Genomic DNA, 25,062 nt, shown 5'->3' on the forward strand with positions numbered 1-25,062 from the left:
GATAGCTACCAATATCAAATATAACGCTTAAATTTCCTTTAAGAATTTCCACAGCATCATTTAAAAAATCAACAATCAATCGCCCGCAGGTAGACACTATGTTGGTAGTAAACTTCAAATACTAGACAATACCATAGACTAATGAACACGTGCGCATTATGTACACTACCACTTGTCACGCGTTCTTTATTGAGATCAATAATTGATTGTATTCAACTCCATAAATGGAGAGTGAAATGCAAAGTGGCCAAACAAGGTATTTTTAATTAATGCCCAGACTATGCAAATCACAGTTATAAAATATAACAAGAGTTCTCTGGAATGCCTACATAAATATTTTTATTGTTTATTATTGCATACTAATAAGAAACATAGACGCATATATTGCGATAAAAACATACACAAAAAACTACATTCATCAGAATGAAAACAAGACATTTACTCTTATTGCGTTGATATAATATTGCGCATTTGTCTGATGGCCGTTACTAAACGTGGCTCACAGCCCGCACTCAAAGACAAATAATTTTCTGGTGATGCTTTCAGCAATGTTAAGATTTGCTGCAACGATGAATTGAGAGTTAGACCTAACTCTTCAACTACGCTCGACAGATATTCTATGTCCACAGCAAGTTGTTTGGATGAGGCATTTGATAGGGATTTGATTTGTAAAATTTGTGATTGATAAAGAACACAACATTGAGCAACGACCAATGAAAGTAATATATCGGCCGATGGTATGGGCTGGGCATATTTTATGTTACACATTTCCAAAGCAATTTTCAATAGAGCCGAAGGAGATAGGAGCAATGGTTCCAAATGCTGGGGCAATGTCAAGAGATATTGTCCAATTTGTGTTATACATTCCTGTGGAGCAAAACTGAATGCCGGCATATCTTGCATATGGCCCTGTTGCAATTGTTGAGGAGGTTGAATTTGAGATAAATGTGACTCCAAAGGTTGCAACAGAATACTCAAGGTAATATCATGCGTCTCGGTGAAAAAGCTTCTCAGTGATTCGTAAATATTTGCGAATATACCCGTACTGGCAGTGGGGTTATCTTGTTGGGATTCCAAACGTTTTTCCTGAAATTCTGCTATTGCACTTAATATTCGTTGCTGTTCGCTGGACTCAAAAGTTTGATAGATATCAATTTTTATTGGTTTTGGCTCTTCTCTCAATTTGTGTTCCAACTGCAGCAAACGCTCTTGTAAATTCTTTTCAAACTTTTGCAATTTCTGGTAATAATCAGCTAAACATTCCAACAAAGCCAAAGTATATTGCAACATGGACCAATTGCTATCCGTATTCGGATTATTAGCATTTGCACCTATATTCAGTGACAATAGTCTTTGGGTTTTGGAAAATTGTTCCAGTAGACGTTTGAATATACCACCCAGAAGATTGATCATTTTACACAAAGCCAAATCACTGGTGATGTTTGAACAACGGCTCAATGAATCATGAAGCCAATCAAACATTTTGCTGGTAATGTCTCTTAAATGACGAACTGCATCACTGGCATTAGGTTGGCTAATTAAGACTTTATCCACTTGTGTGGAGAGGTGAGTCTCTTCCAAGCGAGGATATTGTTGTATAAATTTGTGGAAATATTCGTATATAGCTTGACCCAACTGTTGTCTCAATTCTGGGCGAATTTTAATGGAGGACTGTTCCAAATAGGCATTCAATTGTAAAACAAATGTGTGATTCGCCTGGGCAAAGTTTTGCAAAAGTTCCAATCGTTCATTACAAGTTTTCAATAACTGGAAAATGTGATTATCTCTGGAAGGCTGTAATGCTGGCAGTAATTCTGCCAAAAGCAAAATAGGTTGTTGCAAAGCATCCTCATCGCTTGCGCCAAACACTTGTGAACACCATTTCACTTGCTTTTGACAATGTTCCAACAGTTGATCATAGAAGAGATTGAGGAAATGTTGTTGCTGACCTGCTGTTTCTGTGGCCTGTATTTCCAATGTCTGTTTCCATTGTTGTTGCAGGGCGGTCTTTTGTACTGCTCTATAATATTGAAGTAATTGGGCCTTTCTCTGTATGGTCTCAAATATGTTGACATAACGTTGGGCCTGTTCTACACTACCCTCGGCAAAGCATTGCACTAGAGATGGAGAAGCTAACGCTTCCAGACGATTTTTGAAGTCTTCCACTTGAGACTTACGTTCGTCATGACCCGGCAATTGTTCCTGGGCCTGTAATGATTTTTGTAGGGCAGCTATTTTTTCACAGACACTCTGAAATAAAAAAAAATAATAGATATTATTTTTACGGACTGGCAATACGATTATTTTTAAATATTAAATAAATTATTAGAATTCTTTTATGGTAGTAAATATCGAATACATAAAACTATCATTGTCCCACTTAAAAGACCAAAAAAGCTTCATGGTGTCAGTCCTAGTAGTATTCTGAAAAGCTCTGTGAAAAATATCAGAAACTTTGCTTGAGAGCACTCGGAATTATGAATTATGGCAAAGTAGTTCAAATTATTAAGAATTTGTCACAGAAAGAAAGCGTCTCGAAATTTTCAGTCCTAATACCGTACGGAAAAGTTCAGCAAAAAAATCATAAACTTCGCTTGAAAGCACTCGGATTTATGAAATAATGCAAAGTAATAAGAACTACTTAATGCTTTATATCATAATAAAGCTATTTATCTAAAGTTTTGTGTAGAAAGCACTTCTTCTCCTTCTGGGATTTTGTGCGTATGAATAGAATTCAAAAAAGGAAAAAAAAAAAAAAACAAAAATAAATCGAAACTGTATCAAAAACTTGGTAAATTAAACCTTCATCTCAAATTTACAAGACATAATGTGAAAACTCTTTCATTATACCGTTTCATTATGCAGTTCCAGCTTTATTTGGAACAGAGCCTTTGCCCACTTAGCGCGTTATGGGCGAAACAAAATTGTATATATAGATACTGCAACGACGAGCTACTTACGTACTACAGGAGACAATAAGATCTACAAAGCTAAACTATGCATATTAGTATCTCGTATATAATGTCGTTTGAGTTATTGGAACTGATGATCATTTCTCGAATTCATAAACTAAAACACTGGGATAGGCAATTTATTTCTCACCTTTAAATCATTTCTTTCAAAGCTGTCCTCTAATTCAGACAAAAGTTTACCCCAACCATCCGATTCTTGCAGTGATTCCTTGGCAGCTTGTAGTTTCGTCTGCTTTGTATTCAATTTTTCCAAAGTGGCCATACATTCACCGGTTTCTTCTTGGACAGAGGCCACCTCTTGACGCATTTCCAACATCCGCCCTTGCAAATGTCGCACATCAGATGTTAATGAAGCGACATCTTTTACAATTTTGGGTAAATTAGCCACCAATTCATGGCTACTCTCTTCCACCGCATAATTTACTTGCTGTACATAAAGTTGGAGCTTTGAAACATAGGTGTTGATAAAATCCACTGCTTCATTTTCGCTCCCACCGGCATCTTTATTTAGCGTTGTGGAATTGCCTTCTTCGCAAAATTTCTTAAAGTTTTCATTTATCCAATCCACAGCATCAAATTTGTCATCTGACAACGATGAAATGTCCATTTAGATTTCGAAAGAACAGAATTTTCTTACTAAATAAATCGTTTGTTTTTATTCGGCGACGTCAGCAGCAAAGCAATGACAGTCAGCTGATTCCCAAACACAGTTGCTCAAATTGTTAGCATAATCACAAATACCCAGTAAACACAAGCATTGAAGATACGCTTATATTCAACACACTTTCTTGTAGAGATGGGAGCGTTACACGAAATTCTCGTCACACGCGTGAATCACGTGATTCGTGAACAAAATCTAAAGCAACTCTCGTGAATGTGTCTGAATGGGACTAAAATAAATATGTCGTGCGTGAGCGTGCGTGGGAAATAAAATCAGTTCGTGAATGTGCGTGAATAAAATTTCTGCAAATCACCTATTTTGGAATTTTGTTACCTTTGCTGCTTTCCGTTTGGAAAATGTCATGCGTCTCGTGAATTTGTCGTCAATCACGTCAATTCTCATGAATCGTGCGTGAGCGTGAGTCTTTGAAAGTAGTTCGTGCGTGAGTACTGGATTTCATTTCGTGAATGTGCGTGAGTGGGATTGGCTACTACACGTAACGTGCGTGAGCGTGCGTGAACGTGAGTGAATAAACATTTTGCTCCGTGAATGTGCGAAAGTGTGAATGAAATTTCACTCACGCGCACACCTCTGCTTTCTACACGGATGAAAAAGACTGTTTTTCATATGTTTGGCTATAAACATTATATGTTTGGAACACAAATTTTTAAACACAATATTTTTGAGTGCAAGCATATAATGTTCATAAACTAGCATAACATGTGTGGGACATATATGTTAATATGTTAGAACATATTATGTTTGGGACATAATATGTTTGTAAGTATAATATGCTTGGATGCAAACATATATTAATTTAGAAATAGCCTATAAACATATATGTGTTTAGTAGCTTGGAGCGCTATTTAACAGGGAGCGATATTGAATTAAGTTGGTGGTTGTTGCTTGTTATTACAAAATTAACATTTTATTTTTCCTTGGGCAATTGATCAGCTACTTCTTTGATCCTTACATACTGTGTGGTCCGCTGTTCGAATCCCCGCCCGGCAAAAGGTAAAATTAAAATAAAAAAATCATAAAATTGAATAATTTCTTCTACAATGTTTGTATTACAGAAAAAGGTGCTAAGAACTAAAAAATCTCGTGGAAGTGAGAAAGATGTCGGGGAATATACAAACAAAACAAAATTTTGAGCAGAAACAAAATTAACAACATAAGGCCGGTACTATGTTCATTCTTGCGAAAAATTTTTATGGAAACCATTATTTCGCACATAGAAAACAGCGTTTTTTTAGGTAGCTTGGAGCGCTATTTTACAGGGAGCGATATTGGATTAAGTTGGTGGTGTTGCTTGTTTTTACAAAATAACATTTTATTTTTCCTTGGGCAATTGATCTGCTATTCCTTTGATCCTTTGTATAGTTTCGGAACAAAAATATGGTCCGTGTTTGATTTATAAACCCGCACAAATAGTTTTTAATAAATAAATTATTTCTTAATTCACATTGCAAATGGCGCCGTGCTATAAACGTCAGTTTTTCAACACGAAAAAACAAAGTATCACAAATGGAAAAAATTTCGCAAATTTTTCGCATTTTTTGGTTTTGTATGGAGTTTCAACGCGAAAACCGAACAGAGTACCGGCCTTTAGGTCGAAAACCTATGTTGTTAGCACCCATATTACCTGTTTATTTTCATAATTCATTATGATTGTAAACATATAAATAAATAAATAAAATTTTGAGCACAATATTGTTTGGGAGAATTTTTTTTAAGCATATAATATGTTTGGGTGCAAAATGCTTCCAAACATATTATATGGTCACATAATAACATATTGTTTTTTGGAAGACAACATTATTGAATTTGGATGCAAAAATAGAAAATGTTTGGAACTTAGACTATCCAAACATATATTGTTTAGACCAATATGCTTTCAAACATATTATATATTGGAAGAGATCAAACAAATAAATGTTTGGGCAATACCCAAAAATGTATATGCTTGAAGCAAAATATGTTTTGGAGTATATGTTACAGAAGCGATTTTTTGTGAGGGTGTAGAGAAAAGTAATCGTGAAAAATGGCAATTTTAGCGGCTAGAGATGGGTACTAAATTCGAGTTTAGCCGATAAATCAAAAACTTATCAGCAAAAACAGAATAAAATTATATCTTGATGCGGAATGCTCCAAAGAAGCAATTGAAAATTTTTATTTTCTTTGAAATGAATTATTAAGAAACGTAAAGGTGGGTATTAAGTTCGAGTTTAGCCGCTAAAATAGTAATTTTTTCACGATTACTTTTCTTTAATAATCCATTTTAAGGAATATAAACTTTGTGAAAATTTGCTTTGGCAACAAATATGTATAAGTTTATGACTTTTTTTACTGGTTTAGTTTTCACTTTAGTGAAAATTAGCGGCTAAACTCGAACTTAATACTCACCTTAACCGTGAAAAATGGCTAATTTAGCGCGACCTAATGCTGGCCTTAAGGTGAGTACTATGTTCGTATTTTTCACCAAAACACTAAATTAAAAGTACAAAAATCTGTGTGAAGACGATTATATTTTTAAAAAGTCTTGTGAAATAATGAATGGAAAAGATCTAAGGAATTGATTGTGAACCATTTTATATTTATAATTTAATTAATTTAAAAAAGTAACCGTGAAAACAAGCTGGTTTTCAGCTTGAAAACTAAACATAGTACTCAGCTTTAAACTCGAACTTATTACGCACCTAAAATCCTAAAAAAAGAGTTGAACATATTAAGGTGGGTAATATTCCCACGTTTTATTAGAGTTTTGGTGGACATGTTACCACTCCCACAACAAATTCGTTGCCTCAACCAAATTATTTGCCAACCGAAAGCGGGTGGTTCCATCAACTATCAATGATATTTGTCAGCACAACTTTGTATTTGCATGGTAGTAATTTGGACCAACTTTGCATTGGTTGTCGCAATCTCATATTAATTGTTATGGCGTTTTCTTTTCTTGTAAAAAATGCGCACTTTTTTGCATTTTGCCCGGAAAATGTACTTTTTAGGTTCTTTTCTAAAAAAACAGGCAAAGGTGCGAAAAGGTTTCGAATTCTTTTGTGAAAATAACGCCACGCATAGAGGCAAATTACGGGCATTTTCAGCACTGCCAACAAACGGGAGTGCTGCGATTGCCCTGTTTCCTTCTTTGAATTCTTTTCTGCCCGCTGAAATGATAGCATTTTTTTAGGTTGCTGGTAACATTTAAAAAATGCGCATTCTGTATAGACAAAATGAAGGCAAAGCCCTTTTTTCAGAAAAGAAAACACCATTAGGTTTGTTGGTGCAATCGCCCTCAATGCCCTCAAAATTTATTATTATTTTATTTCCATAGAAGATTTTGTCAAAATTATATTTCTATAGAAAATTTTGACAAAATTTTATTTCTATATGTTAGAAAATCTTGTCAAAAGTTTATTTCAATAAAAAAATTTATGAAGAAGTACCTCTTTGCAAAATCTACCACAATCAAGAATTCTACCTATCTACAAAACAGTAAAAAATCTATCAGTTTTTGTAGAACTCGACCAACTGTGGCAACCGGCTCAGGGGCCGGCTCTAAGCATTATTGCTAAAGACACCCTGTGTGTATTTCGTTCCTTCTGGGCGTTTCAAATATATAAACTATCTTATATTACATAATCTGTTCCTCAGTGTGGCGGAATAAAAATCACATTCCACGTTTCACATTTGCGGACGAATGGGGTGTAGACAACATTCCTCTCAAAAATGTTGAGATCCTGTAATAAAAACTAAAATATTCTAATTTTGGTATATGTTAATTTCTTCAATGTCCACTATTTACAATTTTTAGAGTTCAGTTGATATTTGAGAAACGTTCACATTTAGGGCACAGAAACAGCTGATTTTTTGTTATAAATTCAGCTGTTTATCTCCATTTCAGTCGATCGATAGAGCTCGTTCGCATACAGAAAGAGGCTGTGAATGTTTCTTAAATTAAATAAATAAATAAATTTGCTTAAATTAAGTAAATAAATAAATTTGCAGCCTGTTTCTGTATGCGAACGAGCTCTATCGATCGACTGAAATGCACAGAAACAGCTGATTTTTTGTTATAAATTCAGCTCTTTATCTCCATTTCAGTCGATCGATTGTGCTCGTTCGACACACAGAAACAGACTGTCAGATTTTTTAGCAAATACAAAACATTTTCTTAACGTATTGTTTTGATTGTCATACAATAACCCCTAGTTTAACTTTTTTGTTTGTTTCAGCCAAATCAAATGTGTTTAAGCCGATAGACTAAGTTAAGTAAGTTGCTAGTTACTTGTTTTTGTTATATATTTAGTGCTATTTGTATTTGTAATAAAGATTTTAATAAAATAAACTTGGCTTCGCAGATTGAGTGGGACTCGTTTTACAGTATGGGCTCCGTTGATGAACAATTTACCTTCTTGGAAGATCTTCAGGACCTTAATATCCCCTTAAATCTAACTCCAAGCCCTGGATCAACGAGGAGGTGCGTCTGGCAATATCGGAGCGCGACATGGCATACTCCAGATGGAAGCGATTTAAGATCCCTGCTTTGAAAGACGATTTTCGCGAAAAGCCAAGGGAAATTACTTTTATCACAAATCCTCGACAGCTTCAGGATCTAAAAAAACATGGAATATTATATGGTCTATTGGTATTGGAAAAGCTTTTGGTTGTAATGATAACGTTGATGAATTGAACATGGAATTTTTTGATATTCCTGTCATTCCAAGAGTGGCATTCCGGCTTCCGGCCTAAATATAGCTGCATCACCGCCTTGGCAGACGTATCTGAGGATATGACTTAACTTGGAGAGGAATGAGGTTACTTGCCTGGTCCTTCTTCACCACTATAAGGCCTTCGATTCGGTAGATCACTACATATTGTGTGCTAAATAGAAAAATATATTTAATTTTTCGTCGTCCGAAACACGTCTCGTTTGGTCGTACTTATGTCATCGTTCACAATCTGTTAGTGTAAATGGTTTATTGTCAAGATCTTTGTCCGTTATTAGAGGTGTTCCACAGGGGTCAATTTTGGGCCTACTGCTCTTCTCTATCTATTCTAACGACCTTCCCGTCATATCTCGTCAAATCAGTCAATCATACACCGAAAAAAAGTGAACTGTGTTATAGGAAGAATGAACTACCTCGCACGAAAATTGAACTAAATTTTACTCCACATTTTGAGATTTCCTGGATTTGTTAAAACCAGGAAATTTCAATTCCCTGTTGTACTTTTTAACTGCAGTTCACGAAATTACATCCTCTCATAGAAGAAAAAATAAACTAAAAGTAAAGAAGAAAATCATTGGCGCCAAATCATGACCATTGTAACCATACAGTAGTTCATTCTTACTATTTTTGGGAATCGTACGATAATTTTCTTTTGCTTTAGTTCATATTGAACTTATATGTACGGTCAATGAACTTTATACCCACGTTTAGTTCATAACATTTTTGAGACACTTAAAAAAGTAAGATTTCATTAAGCTATGGAAAATTTCGATAAAAATAATAAAATGGAACTACTAGCAAACACATTTTTTCCAACAAATATAGGTTAAATTTGGCTTTAGTTTAACTACGGAAATTTTTTCTGTGTATCTCGTCAAATCAATCAAACAAGTTTTAGTGTAATGAAGTTTTAAAAATAGCAGACTATGCTTCTTATTTCAGCTAACAGTGACTTTTCTTCTGTGTTTTTTTGGTATATGCTTTAACTGTTGAAAATAAAGAAAACGTAATCATTTTTTATACGTTATAATTTATAACTTTATTTCAATTTTATAATAGAATCTGAAATCAAATGTTTAAGAAGGTAATAAAAATATTTATTATATTTAATTTATAAAAATTTGAAAAAGTTAAATCACAAAAAAAATGTTTTCGAGTGCATAACATATGAAACTTCTTACTGTGCAGATTTTTAATTGCAATTGAATCTTCGCTCAAATATGAAGAAATTACGACTTTTTTCAATGAATTTTAGACATTTTAACTCCTAATTATTAAACCAAAAGTAATAAACATAAAAATATTGCAACATATAGAAATCATTTTCAGGACCTTACCTCTACGGATTGAGCAGGTTTTCGTGAGTTGCCATAATATTTGCCAAATATTTTCTTTATAAACTCCGTGGGATAAGCAATGTGAACCTAAAATAATAAATGTGGAAGAAACTATAAAATATAAATATCCCAGCAAAAATTTTAATATCCCAGCAAATAAAATTGGAAGTTTTTCTACAAACATTTCTCTTTAAGCGCATCCCGGGATCCCCTTCAGAAAATACGCTATTTGGCGGTTTAAAGTCAAATTTAAATTGATATAAAAAATTACATAAAAGCGTTTAATATTTGAATATTCTTCATGGAAAAGTGTGTCACCTTTTTAAAAAGAGTGTGCCATATTTTATGGCTTGTGACATTTTTTGTGCCACTTTCTACTAATTCTCAACGGTAACACTGCATGGAGTCCAATTTTGACGCTAAAGAAAGCTTATTTCTTAACTGGATAAAAAAATTTTGAGCACCACTACACCTGACATAGAGTTATCGAGTTAAAAGCGGACTTTTTACACCAACCACCATAGAAACGTGAATGGGGGTATAATAGGATTATAATTGTGTTTGTACCTCATTGAAATATCAATTTCCGACTATAGAAAATATATTTATGTTCTTGATCAGGGAGAAATTCTAAGACGATATAAGGATGTCCATCTGCCTGTTTGTCTGTTGTAATCACGCTACAACTAGAGAATGAAGTCGACGATTCGCGCTGCCGATTTTAGCCACCGCTGACCAGTTTTCGCTAGTCGACGCCGCTGCCGAATATTAATACAATTAATAAAATATTGATTTAAATCAGCAAAATGTATTAATAATTGTTGTATTTTTTGCCAAAATCTTGAACTTTCCACCCACAATCAATCAATATAAAGTTGCTATAGTAATTCTGCAAAAATGTTGCCTAGAAAATTTGAATGAATTTGAATTTGATTGTAAGATTGGTTGTACAACTAATCTCATTACCATTCGGATAACTTCAAATCCATTTTATAGTGGATAATTGTTCGCCGCCGAATAGACAAATTTGTATCGGCTCAGCCGACAAGCCGCCGGAGGCAAAAATTTAGTGTCAGCACCGCCGACAAAAATGGGTCGGCTTCATTATCTAGTTACAACAGTTATGAACATATCCTGCTGAAATATTGCAGGCAGATGAAGTTCGAAGATGGGCTATTTTGGTTCAGGTCAATATGACGGCGTTGTTAAAAATGGACCGATAAGAACCATATTCATGATATCGATATTTATGGGATATACTGTCCAAACCAGTGTTTTTTGTTTGCAGATGAGGGAGCAAGATTTCTATCTGTAGTGACACTACATTTCAACATACACTCAACGTTATTCAATTTGATTATGTACTCAGTTTTTGTTCATAAATATATAAGATATTTGTTTTGAATTGATTGTCATAAAAAAATATAAAAAAAAAAAACATTTTTTTTCGAATCAATTTAATATAATTAAAAGAAAGAATTACATTTTATAAATACACGAAGTTTTAATCTACGTTTGAGCAACTTCATTGGCGATCCTGCAACTTAAGCGAACTCTTTTATAAACGTATATGCAAGTCAAATGAATCAGATCTACTAGAAGCTGAATATCACATCTAAGCATCTACATACTCGAAGCAGAGATCGAAAAATAGCAATCACAACTATTCCAAACAAAAAAAAGTAAGCCAAATCCGAATAATCCACATCTGGCCAAACTAAATTTTTCTGCCGAAAGGACACATCAACTAAAATAAAAAAGATTATAAATATTAATAATTTACCGAAAGTTTGGATTGAACAGCGGCGAAGACAATTTCACCGATTCCCTGCACGCTATTATTGGTATTTTATAAATTTAATTTAGTTTGTAAAAGTACCCAACACAAATCCTTAAAATAATTGTAAATGGTGCTTACACGATCATCATCACAACAGAGCAGTAACCTACAAAACTCCATACAAACAGCATCTTCCTCGGACGATAACAGTTCAAATTCAGACACGACACAGGAAAGAAACACAGACATGGATCCACCAATTGAAAATTCCGGACGCTCTTTGGTAAAATTACCACAATTTTGGGCCTCGTGTCCAGAGACATGGTTCGTACAGGTCGAAATGTGTTTTGCTTTAAGAGGCATCTCGGACGAAACGCTAAAATATCAATTAGTCATAACATCCCTCTCAGAAGATGTCCTTATCAAACTTACCGACATTATACACCAGCCCCCTCCAGAAGATAAATATAAATACTTAAAAGAAATCATGCTACAACGTTTTGCTATTAGCGAAGATGAACGTTTAGAAAAGATCATAAGCGGTGCAGAAATGGGTGATAGGAAACCATCTGAGTTCTTTCGAGATCTAAGGGCTCTATCTTCCACAAATACTTTGATAAGTAGTGACTTGTTATACAAACTGTGGTTGCGTAAACTACCTTCTATTGTTCAAATGCATCTTACTGCATCCAATATAACAGACTTCAATGAAAAACTAAATCTGGCTGATAAGATATATAGCTTATCAAGTAAGCCAGAATCAGTTGCCGTGTGCAGTAACGATCTTATCGCATCTTCAAATAATTTAACCGAGAATCTTATTACCATAACATCGAAACTTGAAGATCGTTTAAACCAAATTGCTCTAGACATAGACGAAATCAAAGGCGTTCGATGGAACCAGCAAAATATTCGTTATCCCTATAAGACACAAGGTAAGAAAAAGCGGGCGCTATGCTGGTATCATCTCAAATTTGGGAACAATGCCTTGAAATGTATTCCTCCATGCGAATTCACACAATCGTTAAATAGTAAAAATTTAAACTAAATGACCCCGTTATTGTGGCGACAAATAGCGGGAGTTCATTACATCCGTCAAGTCGCCTTTTCATCTATGATAGAAATAATGAAATCTCGTTTCTAATTGATACCGGAGCTGCAGTTTCAGTAATTCCAGCATCAAAATTTGGCAAAGTGGAACATGTATCCTCCACTGCTTTATCTGCCGCTAACGGAACAATTATTAAAACTTACGGAACTAAGACTTTAACCCTTGACCTAGGACTGAGCATGCAGTTCAACTTCAATTTCATTATTGCTGACGTTAATCATTCTATATTAGGGGCCGATTTTTTTGAAAAATTTGACATACTAATTGACATGAAAAAGAAGACAATTAAACGCGGAGATACAGTTGCAATAGCCTCTGTCGGAAGCTCAGAACTGTATTCAATAAAAATTATACAACCAACAAATAAATTCCATGAACTTCTGCAAAACTTTTCCTCGATTACCCATGAACCCGATTACAACAAACCAATAAAACACTCAACAGTTCATAGAATTGAGCTCAAAGGCGGTGCACCATTTTGCAAACCTCGTCGATTAGACCCGATAAAACTAAGTATAGCAAAAGCGGAATTTAAATTCTTAGTGGAAAAAGGCATATGTCGGCCATCCAAGTCCCATATATCATCTCCTCTCCATCTTGTTCCAAAAAAGGAAGTCAATGAGTGGAGGCCATGTGGAGATTACAGGCGACTTAATTGTGTCACTGTGCCAGATAGGTATCCACTACCGCACATACAAGATCTTTCAATAGAGTTTCGTGGGAAATGCATATTTTCCAAACTCGATCTAACGAAAGCCTATCACCACATACCCATGGCTGAAGAGGACGTACACAAAACGGCCATTACAACCCCATTTGGAATGTTTGAATTTCTACGTATGCCTTTTGGCCTCAGAAATAGTTCTCAAACCTTCCAAAGATTCATAAATGAAGTTCACTTTGGGCTTGATTTTGCATTCGTTTATATTGACGACGTTCTCATTGCAAGTTCAGACGAAACAGAACACTTAAAGCATCTTCAAATTGTGTTCGAACGCTTCCAGGAATATGGTCTCAGTATAAAGACTTCAAAATGCATTTTGGGAGTTTCTAGTCTTGAATTTTTGGGTTACGATATATCCGCTCAAGGTATTAAACCGTCTAATGACCGAGTTGAAATTATCTTAAATTTTCCCAAACCTGAAACAATAACAAAATTGCAAAAATTCATAGGTATGATAAACTACTATCACAGATATATCCCTATGGTTGCACAATTTTTGGCTCCTCTACATAATATTATAACACTGGCGTCAAAAACGAGAGAAAAGAAACTGGTTTGGTCAAAAGACGCCGAAGATTCTTTTAATATCTTAAAACATAAATTTTCAATGGAAACATTACTAACTCATTTTGATAAATCCGCAAATATCTCCCTCGCCGTAGATGCCTCAAACACAGCCATAGGAGCTGTATTACAACAGTCAAAGAAAAATTTAGAACCACTAGCATACTTTTCTAGAAAACTGACTGAAACGGAAAGTAATTACTCAACATTCGATCGTGAACTTTTAGCAATGTATAGTGCCGTAAAACATTTTAGACATTTTTTGGAGGGAAGAGATTTTGTAATTCTTACGGACCATAAGCCACTTACATTTGTGTTGGATTCTAGGAGCGACAGATCACCGCGTCAAACTAGACATTTGGAATATATTGCTCAATTTACATCAAAAATATATCACGTTAAAGGCAAAGACAACATAGTAGCGGATACATTGTCGAGAATACATGGTATTAACGCGATAATACCTCATCATGTTGATCTGGAAATGTTGTATCAACTGCAAGAGGGAGACGAAGAGCTGTGTGATATCTTGACAAACACATGCACAAACAACCTGAGAAAAGTCAAAATTCCCCAATCAAACAGAGAACTTTGGTGCGACATTTCTGGCACTAATGTCAGACCTTTCATACCAAAGACACTGCGGCGAACTGTGGTTAGTAACTTACATTCCCTATCACACCCTGGTGTGAGAGCAACTAGGAAGCTCATTCAGAGCAAATATTTTTGGCCGCATATGAGAAACGATATCAATCACTTTAGTACAAACTGCATTCATTGCCAAAAATCAAAAATACATATTCATACTAAAATGCCAATAAAAAAAATTAAAATTCCTGCAGCTAGGTTCGAACATGTGCACATGGACATCATGGGACCTTTCCCGGTGTCCGATGGAAATAGATACATATTAACAATAATTGATCGGTTCACTAGATGGCCAGAAGCCTATCCGATTAAAGACATTTCTTCATCGACAATAGCGAAATCGTTTGTTAGCAATTACATATCAAGATTTGGAGTTCCACTTCAAATTACGGTTGATCAAGGTTCCCAATTCACATCTAGATTATTTAAGGAGTTAACAGAGTTAATTGGGGCTCACAAGATACATACATCATGTTATCATCCTCAATCCAATGGCTTGGTAGAACGCTTCCACCGTCAACTAAAAACTTGTTTGAAAGCAAAGGACGACGATACAAATTGGTCGCATCAGTTACCCATTATTTTACTGGGTATTAGGGCCACCATCAAGGAAGAACTCAAATGTAGTCCTGCAGAACTAGTTTATGGTCAGACACTGCGATTACCTGGAGATTTGGTGGTCGATACGAGACAATCTGCGGAGAGGACTGACATAGTATTACAAAGGCTAAGGGAGCATTTTAACTCAGTTAAGAGCAAAATTATCCATCATGATAATCGCACCAAGAGCTTCGTACCCAAGGATCTCAACGACTGTGAGTATGTTTTCGTCAAGGTTCTTAGACCTAGAAATTTACAAAACCCATATGAGGGACCCTTCAGAGTCGTTGAGAGAAATCAAAACACATTTAAAATTCAATATGGAAGTGTGATAAAATCCTTTCATATGGATTTATTAAAACCTGCCCGAATAGATCCCGACACGGGACGAACTACAAGGACATGTACACAAAATACTTACAATATTACGTAATAAAACATAATGCAAACATAATTTTGGTTATAACTTTATAAGTGGTGGGGGACTCATGTAGTGACACTACATTTCAACATACACTCAACGTTATTCAATTTGATTATGTACTCAGTTTTTGTTCATAAATATATAAGATATTTGTTTTGAATTGATTGTCATAAAAAAATATAAAAAAAAACATTTTTTTCGAATCAATTTAATATAATTAAAAGAAAGAATTACATTTTATAAATACACGAAGTTTTAATCTACGTTTGAGCAACTTCACTATCATGTTCATTTCACAATAGTAGAAAAATGAGATCACCAAGCAGACTACAATGTATGTTAAACCTTGGACCCCCAATAAATTCTGCGTCCTGCGATTCTACTCCAAATGCTCCAATTGCATCGTCATTGCCGTATCTACACTGTTAGAAAAATATGTTTTACATTTTTTACGATATAAACCAAATGTGTTTCGGGCACAATTTTAAAACACAATATATTTAAGTGCAAACATGTAATGTTCCTAAACTAACACTAAATGTTTGGGACATCTATGTTAATATATTAGAATATATTATGTTTGGGACATGAATGTTTCATAAAAATCATATGTGTGAATGCAAACATATATAAGTTTACAAATTTCGACTAAATATACATATGTTGTGATATTTTATTCAAAGCGACCGAGAGAGTATAGAGAAAGAAATAGAGATGGAAACCGGGAGAGTTGACGAAAGATATCAACATAACACAGCGAAAGAATCAAAAGAGAACAATTTCTGTGAACCCGCTTTTATGTTGTTTCGGAAAACTGTTTTATGATAAGGCCAAAAATTTTTAAATATTATTTAATTTGAATAAAAAGAATAGACATTCGGAACCATGAGAATAGACATTTGAAAAACATACAGCATATGTTTTCGCATTGAGAGCAGCATTTTATGTATGTGTGGACATGTGTTTTGTTTATCATTTTGGCATTATGGACACAATTTTTTTCTTGGTTCGTTAAAAGAAATCAGGGGTCTTCATAAAAATAACGAAAGGGCACTATACTCTTTTTAGAGTTGGGACAGTAAAATGAAATAAGGAGGAAATATTGAACAATTACACAATTAAATGTAAAAAACAAAGTTTAGTTCCTCATTATTAATAAGTAGTCCACGAGGAGTTGAAGGACACCTTTAAATATAAAAGCGGGCATTAAGTTCGAGTTTTGCAGCTAAAACAATTTAAAAGTTTATTTTCTTTAAAATGAATTATTAAAGAAAAATAAAAGGCATTTTAGAGCGATGGTGAGAAATGCTGGTAAAAAACTGTTCACGCCTAAATAAATTTATGTTTATATTATAAAATTATTTATGTATGTTTATACTCGACTCCACGTTCTTCTTTTGTTAGTTTTTTAATTCCTTGCAAATTTTAAAGTTTTGTACCAAAAACAGTTTTTTGTTACAAAATTGTTATTTTTGCAATAAAAAATAATATTTTATCCAAAAATCAGTCAATTTCGTTTATATCAAGCACTATTACTGACTACAAATCTTTAATAACCCACATTTCGAAGTTTCATTATAAAAATTTTATATAGTATAAATATAAATGTGTAAATTAAAAAAAAAAGTGTTCGGTCGGAGCAGGGATTGAACCCACGACCCTTTGCATGCAAGGCAGACATGCTAACCACTGCTCCACGTGGCAAACAAATGTATGTTTCTGTTAAATAATGTTATGTTTGGGCGCTGCAAACTATTCTATATAAATGTAACTTATGACGATAATTATCTACTGGTGACTATAACAGCTACGTAGTCAAGTGGATAGTGTGTTGGCTTACAAACTGTATGGTCCTCGGTTCGATTCTCCGTGCAGGCGAAAGGTAAAATTTAAAAAAATTATATAAGTGAATAATTTCTTCAACATTATTTGTATTACAGAAAAAGGTGCCAAGAACTAAAATATTTCGTGGAAGTGAAAATTACGACTATGTTAAGCAATGAGCACAATCGTCTTTGGAAAAACTCTTCCAAGCATATAATATTTTTGGGCTCAAAATGCTGCCGAGCATATATGTTCACATAAAACAAATATATTAATGTTTCGGCAGTATCCAATAATATATGTGCTTTCTGCAAAATAGGCTTGGAACATATGTTAAAGAAGCGATTTTTTTTGAGGGTGTAGACAACTTTAACCAGGGGGCTATAGCCCCTCTATCTATACTACAGTAACAATATGTAATGGAAAATCATACATAGGTTTTCAAATTCTAGGAGAGGCTAAATTTTTTCTAGAAAGGGCTAAGCCCTCCCACCAGAGACCTTACTTCGCTTATGTGCACCGTATGTATGTCGTGCACTAAAGAGCAAGGTTTCTTTTCTCATATTTTGAAGATGCACTGTTCTTCTTAACCCTCTAATGCCCCAATGTTTTTGCCAGCTGATTAAATTTTCAATGTTAACGACACAAAAGCAAGAAAACTATACAAGAGAAATTTATACGATAAAATTCAGTATATGCTGCAAAGCCTCTTGAACAGTTTTAACTAAGTTTTCTTTCTTGTTTTACCCATTTTTGTTCGCTTTAGGTGTGTTTTACTAAAAGCTTCCTTATTAAATGAAGACCGCCTAAAGGCGGGCTTGGGCATTAGAGGGTTAATGCATCTTTTTAGAAAGTAAAAAAAAAAACGTATTTCATGTAAACCATTATTCAAAATCTGATTTACTATATTGACAAGATTTCGAAAAGTCCCCACGAAAATCCCCAAATGTCTGGAAATTTTCCACCAAATACCTAAGTCCCCAACTCGAAAATTTCGTCCCCTTTCACAAAAAATATCCCCAATTTGGGGGAAATCCCCATTACTAGCAGCACAGATATGAGATCTGTATTCTTATTTTAATTTTATTGATCTTAGATAGGTTCCTAAAAATCAGGGCTGTGGAGTCGTAGTCTTGGAGTCGGAGTCTGAAGATTTTGCTGGAGTCGTAAAAATTTTGCTCGACTCCGGCGAAACAAAATATTTCTAAATATTTCGACAAATTAGATTCCATTAGAGTTTTTAATCGAACAACGAAAAACGAAGTACTGGATTTCAGGCCATTCAAATTGTATTTATATGGGTGAAATTTCACGATGATATAAATAGTAGGTTTTACCAGAATATGGGCTGAATCGATCAATTGTATTGTCCATTTTTAACATATTAAACTACAGATTTATGACCCAATATCGATGTCTACATTCCAAAGTGCGCTAAGTCTAAAAAGTGAATTTTACAGGAAACAAGAAACAAGTTTTGTTTTTTGAAATTTCTCAAAACCCGTATAAGACAGAAATTTCCTTATTTTCGGTCTCAAAATCATATTTTTTATAATTTTTTTTTTAGTATGTACGAACTCAAAATAGTGATAATAGAACATGGCTAAAAATGACTTAGACCACAATAGACCGAACAAAGCTTTTTGCCCTTTTTTGATTGGACTTTTTTTACAACTTTAGACACCAGCTAAGTACAATATTAACCATAACTTTTGATAGAAATGTTCAATAAATTCGAACTTTTGACAGGATGCAATTCACATCAATCCGAATAAAAAACAGCGAACTCCATCAAAACATGCTAAGTCGACTTAGCGTACTTTGGAATGAGGGCATCGATATATACTCTTGATAAAGGTACAATTTTAAGGCAATATAGCAGTAGAACGTAACGTTCTTTTTTGGCAGGCATGTCGAGTTCGAAGACAATTTTGTTATACAGCACTTACATATAAACCCATTTCCGATTTGGTTTACGAAATTTTTCCCAGTCTAAAATTTTCATAAGATTTGTCAGAAATTTTGAATTTAGAGTTGATTTGAGATCCATAAACATATGTGGAAAATTCCCGTCGGCCCATATTTTGTATATGGAGATAATTACTTGAGAAATCTCTATATACACCCGATGTCTTTGGCAGCTATAACTTTGAATTAAATCTCTGCCAAACTGCCATATGAGTCGGTCTTTTGGGAGAACGTTTGTTTCATCAAAGCCACTCGAAATTCTTTACATTAAATTGATGGCCTCTAATGTCCATGATAGACCATTTATAAATTCACCATTTTACTTCTATAGAAACAATATTCGTAACTGTCATCTGTTGTATGGTAGTGGTTATTTCTAATTACGCCTGTCCTAATTTATGGCAGTTTATGTTTGTTTTATATATACGACACAATTTATTTTTAAACATCTAAACTTTCTGTCTGATTAGCCCGACATTTTGATGTTTGTGTATTTTTCTTTTTTATATAGATTTATTTTTTATAAAATGCCTAAATAGATCAATACCAGGATTTTACTTCTTAAACTTCTGGAAGCTTAATTATTTTTTGAAATTTTGTGTTTTTATTACTTCATATTCTGGAGATTGTTGTTATCTACCCATATTTTGATGTGGTCTCTACACCCTCAAAAAAAATCGCTTCTTTAACATATGTTCCAAACATATTTTGCAGGAAGCACATATATTATTGCATACTGCCGAAACATTAATATGTTTGTTTTATGTGAACATATTATATGTTTGGAAGCATTTTGAGCCAAAAATATTATATGCTTGGAAGAATTTTTCCCAAACACGATTGTGCTCATTCCCTAACATACTCGTAATTTTCACTTCCACGAAATTTTATAGTTATTGGCACCTTTTTCTGTAATACAAATAATGTTGAAGAAATTATTCACTTTTATAAATTTTTAAAATTTTACCTTTCGCCTGCACGGAGAATCGAACCGAGGACCATACAGTTTATAAGCCAACACACTATCCACTGGGCTACGTAGCTGTTATAGTCACCAGTAGATAATTATCGTTTTAAGCTACATTTATATAGCATAGTTTGCAGCGCCCACGAGCCCATGCAAACATAACATTATTTAACAGAAACATACATTTGTTTGCCGCGTGGAGCAGTGGTTAGCATGTCTGCCTTACATGCAAAGGGTCGTGGGTTCAACCCCTGCTCCGACCGAACATTTTTTTTGTTTTTTTTTTTTTTTAATTTACACATTTATATTTATACTATATTAATTTTTTTTAAATGAAACTTCGAAATGTGCGTTATTAAAGATTTATAGTCAGTAACAGTGCTTGATATAAACGAAATTGACTGATTTTTGGATAAAATATTATTTTTTATTGCAAAAATAACAATCTTGTAATAAAAAACTGTTTTTGTACAAAACTTTAAAATTTGGAAGGACTTCAAAAACTAACAAAAGAAGAACGTGGAGTCGAGTATAAACATACATACATAATTTTATAATATAAACATAAATTTATTTGGGAGTGAACAGTTTTTTACTAGCATTTAACACCATCGCTCTAAAATTCCTTTTATTTTTCTTTAATAATTCATTTTAAAGAAAATAAACTTTTTAAATTGTTTTAGCTGTAAAACTCGAACTTAATGCCCGCTTTTATATTTGATGGTGTCCGTCAACTCCTCGTGGACTAGTTTTTAATAAAGAGGAACTAAAGTTTGTTTTTTTACATTTTAGTGTGTAATTTTTCACTATTTCCTCCTTATTTCATTTTACTGTCCCAACTCTAAAAAGAGTATAGTGCCCTTTCGTTATTTTTATGAAGACCCCTGATTTCTTTTAACGAACCAAGAAAAAAATTGTGCCCATAATGCCAAAATGATAAACCCAACGCACGTCCACACATACATAAAATGCTGCTCTCAAGGCGAAAACATATGCTGTTTGTTTTTCAAATGTCTATTCTCTTGGTTCCTAATGTCTATTCTCTTTATTCAAATTAAATAATATTTAGACTTAAACATATCAAATTTTTGGCCTTATCATAAAACAGTTTTCCGAAACAACATACAAGCGGTTTCACAGAAATTGTTCTCTTTTGACTCTTTTGCTGTGTTATATTGATATCTTTCGTCAACTCTCCCGGTTTCCATCTCTATTTCTCTCTATACTCTCTCTGTCGCTTTGAATAAAATATCACAACATATGTATGTTTAGTCGAAATTTGTAAATTTATATATGTTTGTATTCACACATATGATTTTTATGAAACATTCATGCCACAAACATAATATATTCTAACATATTAACATAGATGTCCCAAACATTTAGTGTTAGTTTAGGAACATTACATGTTTGCACTTAAATATATTGTGTTTAAAAATTGTGCCCGAAACACATTTTGTTTATATCGGAACATATGAAAAACATATTTTTCTAACAGTGTATATAGCCTTGTGTCGTATTTTAATTTATTGGCCCGAAATTAAAATGTAGAGTTCTTAACACCCCTGAAATGCTGTGATTTGTCGTCGGGTCGTATCGAAAATTAGCCCTTTCACTACCGAAATAAACCTGATGTTAGAAACTTTAATTTTTCATCTGTTTTTACTAGTACTAACAGCATGTAGAACAAAAATTGTCATTTTGAGAACCTATCTCAATTACTTCAAGAGCTATATGAGCTTGTTCTAAAAACTTGATTCTTGAATTGTGACCTAATGGCCTTACGAAAATAAGCTCTTTTTAGGCTACAATATCTTTCAAAGTGTGAGAAAAAATACAAAAAAGTATCAGCTATAGTTTTGGTATTAATGTCCATTTACTAGAAGAACAATTGTCTCAAAATTTCATATTTTTCGTTTATTGTTAAAGAAGTTTATAAAAATGTATTTTAGGGCTCACCAATATAGAAAATATTTATAGCTTATTTAGATTAAAGCATCTACTTTAAAATAACATCAAGAAATAAATCGAAACTAAATGGAAAAATAGAATTTGGTGTCTTTTTCGAATGTCCTTCTAAAGGGCTGTTTTCTTTTTGCACTGGATACAACATTTGTATGGGCTATTCAGAACATCGTTGCACTAGTGTTCTATCCAGAACATCTCATCAGTGCAAGTCGCGCCGATCTTGCCAGATTGTGTTTTGATAAAGTGACGCTTCATTGATTCACAATAGCACTTAATTGTGACTAATTTATAGAAAAACATGTAATTCAAAGTGGTATAGTGTCATAAATAATCGCAGCAGTAAATATTTATTACTAATTGGAGCATTTCATACATTAAAAATGCAAGATTTCACTTCTTTTCTGTGATTGTTTTTCAACAGCTGATGACAGTGTTGCATATTTTTGGAGATGTCCTGGATAAACGAGAACTCTGTTTTCTTTTAGTCCTTCACGGCTTAGGGTATCCAGTGCTAAAAGAAAACAGCCCTTAAGTGGACATCGGTAGTGAAAGGGTTAAAGTTCATTTTGACATATAAACACATATGTATGGCAAAATAGAATACTTAAATCGGTCTATTTTTGGAAAACTACACCTTAAAATTACAATTGGAATACTGTTAAAATGAGATTTAGGTACACCACCTGGAGTCGACTCTGGAGTCGAGGCTAATAAGAAATGCTTTTTTAAAGTACATTGAAAAAATTTAACTTCTCCTATGTACTTGATATTTGCAGAGGACTTGGGGGAGGTTATGAAGTTAATATAGGTATTATAACTTGATGGCCCAAAGCCCAAAGCAAATTTTCACAAAGTTTGTATTCCTTAAAATGGATTATTAAAGAAAAGTAGTAGTGATAAAATGTCACCAACGGCTAAACTCGAACTTTATACCCACTGTAAAGTGAAAATCTGAAAACTTACCGGAGGAATAGGATATGGTGTCGGATTGCGTGCCTGATTACGGAATTCGTCTTGGACCATTGATGTCTTGCAAACATCATTCTCCCACATGCCTTTTTGTATTTGGCCACTACTCATGTGATAGAATGTGCCCTCGCCATGTTTGACCCCACGTGCAAAACAGCCCTCATATCGATTATCATTTGCTAAAAATATAAAAAAAGTCATCGAATATCTTAATTTAAGTTCTCAAACTCAAACCATAAAACATAACTCCCAAGCCATGAGCAACATCCACTTGCCATTCACCCACATAGATATTTCCATTATTATACCATTGAATACCCAATCCATGACGCCTGTTATGTAGCCAATATCCATAATAAATATCACCATTCCCATAGAATTGTTTGCCTTCACCACATTTCATATCATCCTGCCATTGACCAGAGTAAATTCTCTCCATTTTACCAATAGGCAAGCGCCGGCGCATCATTCCCCATCCATGTCGTTTACCCTGTTTCCATTGACCATCGTAAATTAAATGATTCTTGGTCTCCTTAACTCCAAAACGATGATGTTGGGATTTCAACCAATAACCTCGATAATTTCCTCCACCCGGATAATAGAAAGTACTTCGCCAACCGGTGCTTTCGCCCTGAGTTTTATTCTTGAGTTCACATGAACAATAGCACCGTTTGTCCATGACTGAAGACGAAATTAAATTTGTATTTCGATGTCATAGAAATTTGTGACAATAAATTTTCTTTATGGAGTGACAGTGGCGTAGTAAAAAAACTCCGATTTCAAAAAAATACCAGGATAAAATTTCCAACACCCCTGCAGTGTTCTAAGCACCCGGTAGAGGAGAAAATGTCAATAGTTCATGTTTTCTAATCATTTCCGTTTTGTGGTCTCTTCCATCAAATCAATCGACGGAAAGGTTGCAATTGACTTATTATTGTTGCATGCCATGTCATAGTTGAGGGAGCGTAGGTGTCCCCCACCTTAGGCGTGTACTGGTTAATAAAACCTGACAGTTACATCCTATACATATCCAGTCACGAATAGCTGTTCAGACTTGGGGTTGGGACAATGTAAAAACACAAATCATGTTATTCCGTCGTCACAGGAGAAACTTTTACGTGAAAAGATCATCTTTGGTCTATGTCTCGGTATTTAGGTGACAGCGATAATAGTTTGGAAAACTTAATCGCAAAACTTTTATATAGCAGGAATCTATCACACCACACGTTGTCAGATACTAATAATTAGACAAACAAAACGTACATAAATATGTGAAGTTTTGAGAGACATGGAATATTGCCATAAAAGTTTGAACTTTTTGAAAGAAACACAGAAAAATGTAACTAAAGAACAATGTTTGTTATGCTCATTTTCCAAACGCATCATATTTGGAAAAGAGTATAACCTTTTTTCTTGAATGCAGGTTCGTCTCTGGCCATTAATTCGACACCCAAAAACAAACACTTTCTTCTCAAACAAAATATTTCCTTCAACGAACATTGCTGAACTAGTCAGCTTTATTGCAAGCTCACTATGAATACAAAATTGTGTCTTTTTAAGACATCGAAAGGGCATTCAATAATGTTCATTCGAGCTCGATATTAAATGGATTGAAAACTCTGAATGTTGATCTAGGAATACTTAGGCTGTTAGACCAACCTCTAACGAATCGACGTATTTCAGCCACACTAGGACAAGCAAACATACAAAGGTATGTGAACAGAGGCACTCCCCAAGGAGGAGTTCTATCACCTTTTCTTTGGAATGTTGCTATAAACAATCTTCTGGTTTCCCTAAAAAAGAAGGGATAAAAGT

At 34.1% G+C, this 25,062-nt stretch overlaps 2 protein-coding genes across 2 annotated transcripts; both read right to left on the bottom strand.

Annotated features, from left to right (window-relative positions):
- Positions 1 to 312: 312 nt before the first annotated feature.
- On the bottom strand, positions 313 to 3,660 carry Cog7 (conserved oligomeric Golgi complex subunit 7). Its single transcript, XM_075310231.1, has 2 exons — positions 3,103 to 3,660; positions 313 to 2,250 (listed from the first exon to the last, which is right to left on the bottom strand). The coding sequence occupies exons 1-2, from the start codon at positions 3,577 to 3,579 to the stop codon at positions 445 to 447; spliced, it is 2,283 nt and encodes a 760-aa protein (XP_075166346.1). The 5' UTR covers positions 3,580 to 3,660; the 3' UTR covers positions 313 to 444.
- A 5,778-nt stretch (positions 3,661 to 9,438) lies between these two features.
- On the bottom strand, positions 9,439 to 24,024 carry LOC142240276 (MORN repeat-containing protein 3-like). The gene is made up of 4 exons (XM_075311967.1): positions 23,482 to 24,024; positions 23,242 to 23,426; positions 9,701 to 9,787; positions 9,439 to 9,630 (listed from the first exon to the last, which is right to left on the bottom strand). Exons 1-4 carry the CDS (start codon positions 23,924 to 23,926, stop codon positions 9,556 to 9,558), a joined length of 792 nt encoding a protein of 263 aa, XP_075168082.1. The 5' UTR covers positions 23,927 to 24,024; the 3' UTR covers positions 9,439 to 9,555.
- Positions 24,025 to 25,062: the final 1,038 nt, after the last annotated feature.

Source organism: Haematobia irritans, chromosome 5 (assembly GCF_050003625.1).
Source record: "Haematobia irritans isolate KBUSLIRL chromosome 5, ASM5000362v1, whole genome shotgun sequence".
Classification (NCBI taxonomy): Eukaryota; Metazoa; Arthropoda; class Insecta; order Diptera; family Muscidae; genus Haematobia; species Haematobia irritans.

Excerpts from the sequence above, each read along its gene's own strand:
- LOC142240276 (XM_075311967.1), bottom strand. The coding sequence starts at position 23,926 with ATGGACAAACGGTGCTATTGTTCATGTGAACTCAAGAATAAAACTCAG. Across the intron at positions 9,788-23,241 it reads CACCATATCCTATTCCTCCG|GTTCACATTGCTTATCCCAC; the intron begins GTAAGTTTTCAG and ends TTATTATTTTAG. Across the intron at positions 9,631-9,700 it reads AACCTGCTCAATCCGTAGAG|GAGTTAAAATGTCTAAAATT; the intron begins GTAAGGTCCTGA and ends TTTAATAATTAG.
- Cog7 (XM_075310231.1), bottom strand. The coding sequence starts at position 3,579 with ATGGACATTTCATCGTTGTCAGATGACAAATTTGATGCTGTGGATTGG. Across the intron at positions 2,251-3,102 it reads TTGAAAGAAATGATTTAAAG|AGTGTCTGTGAAAAAATAGC; the intron begins GTGAGAAATAAA and ends TTTTTATTTCAG.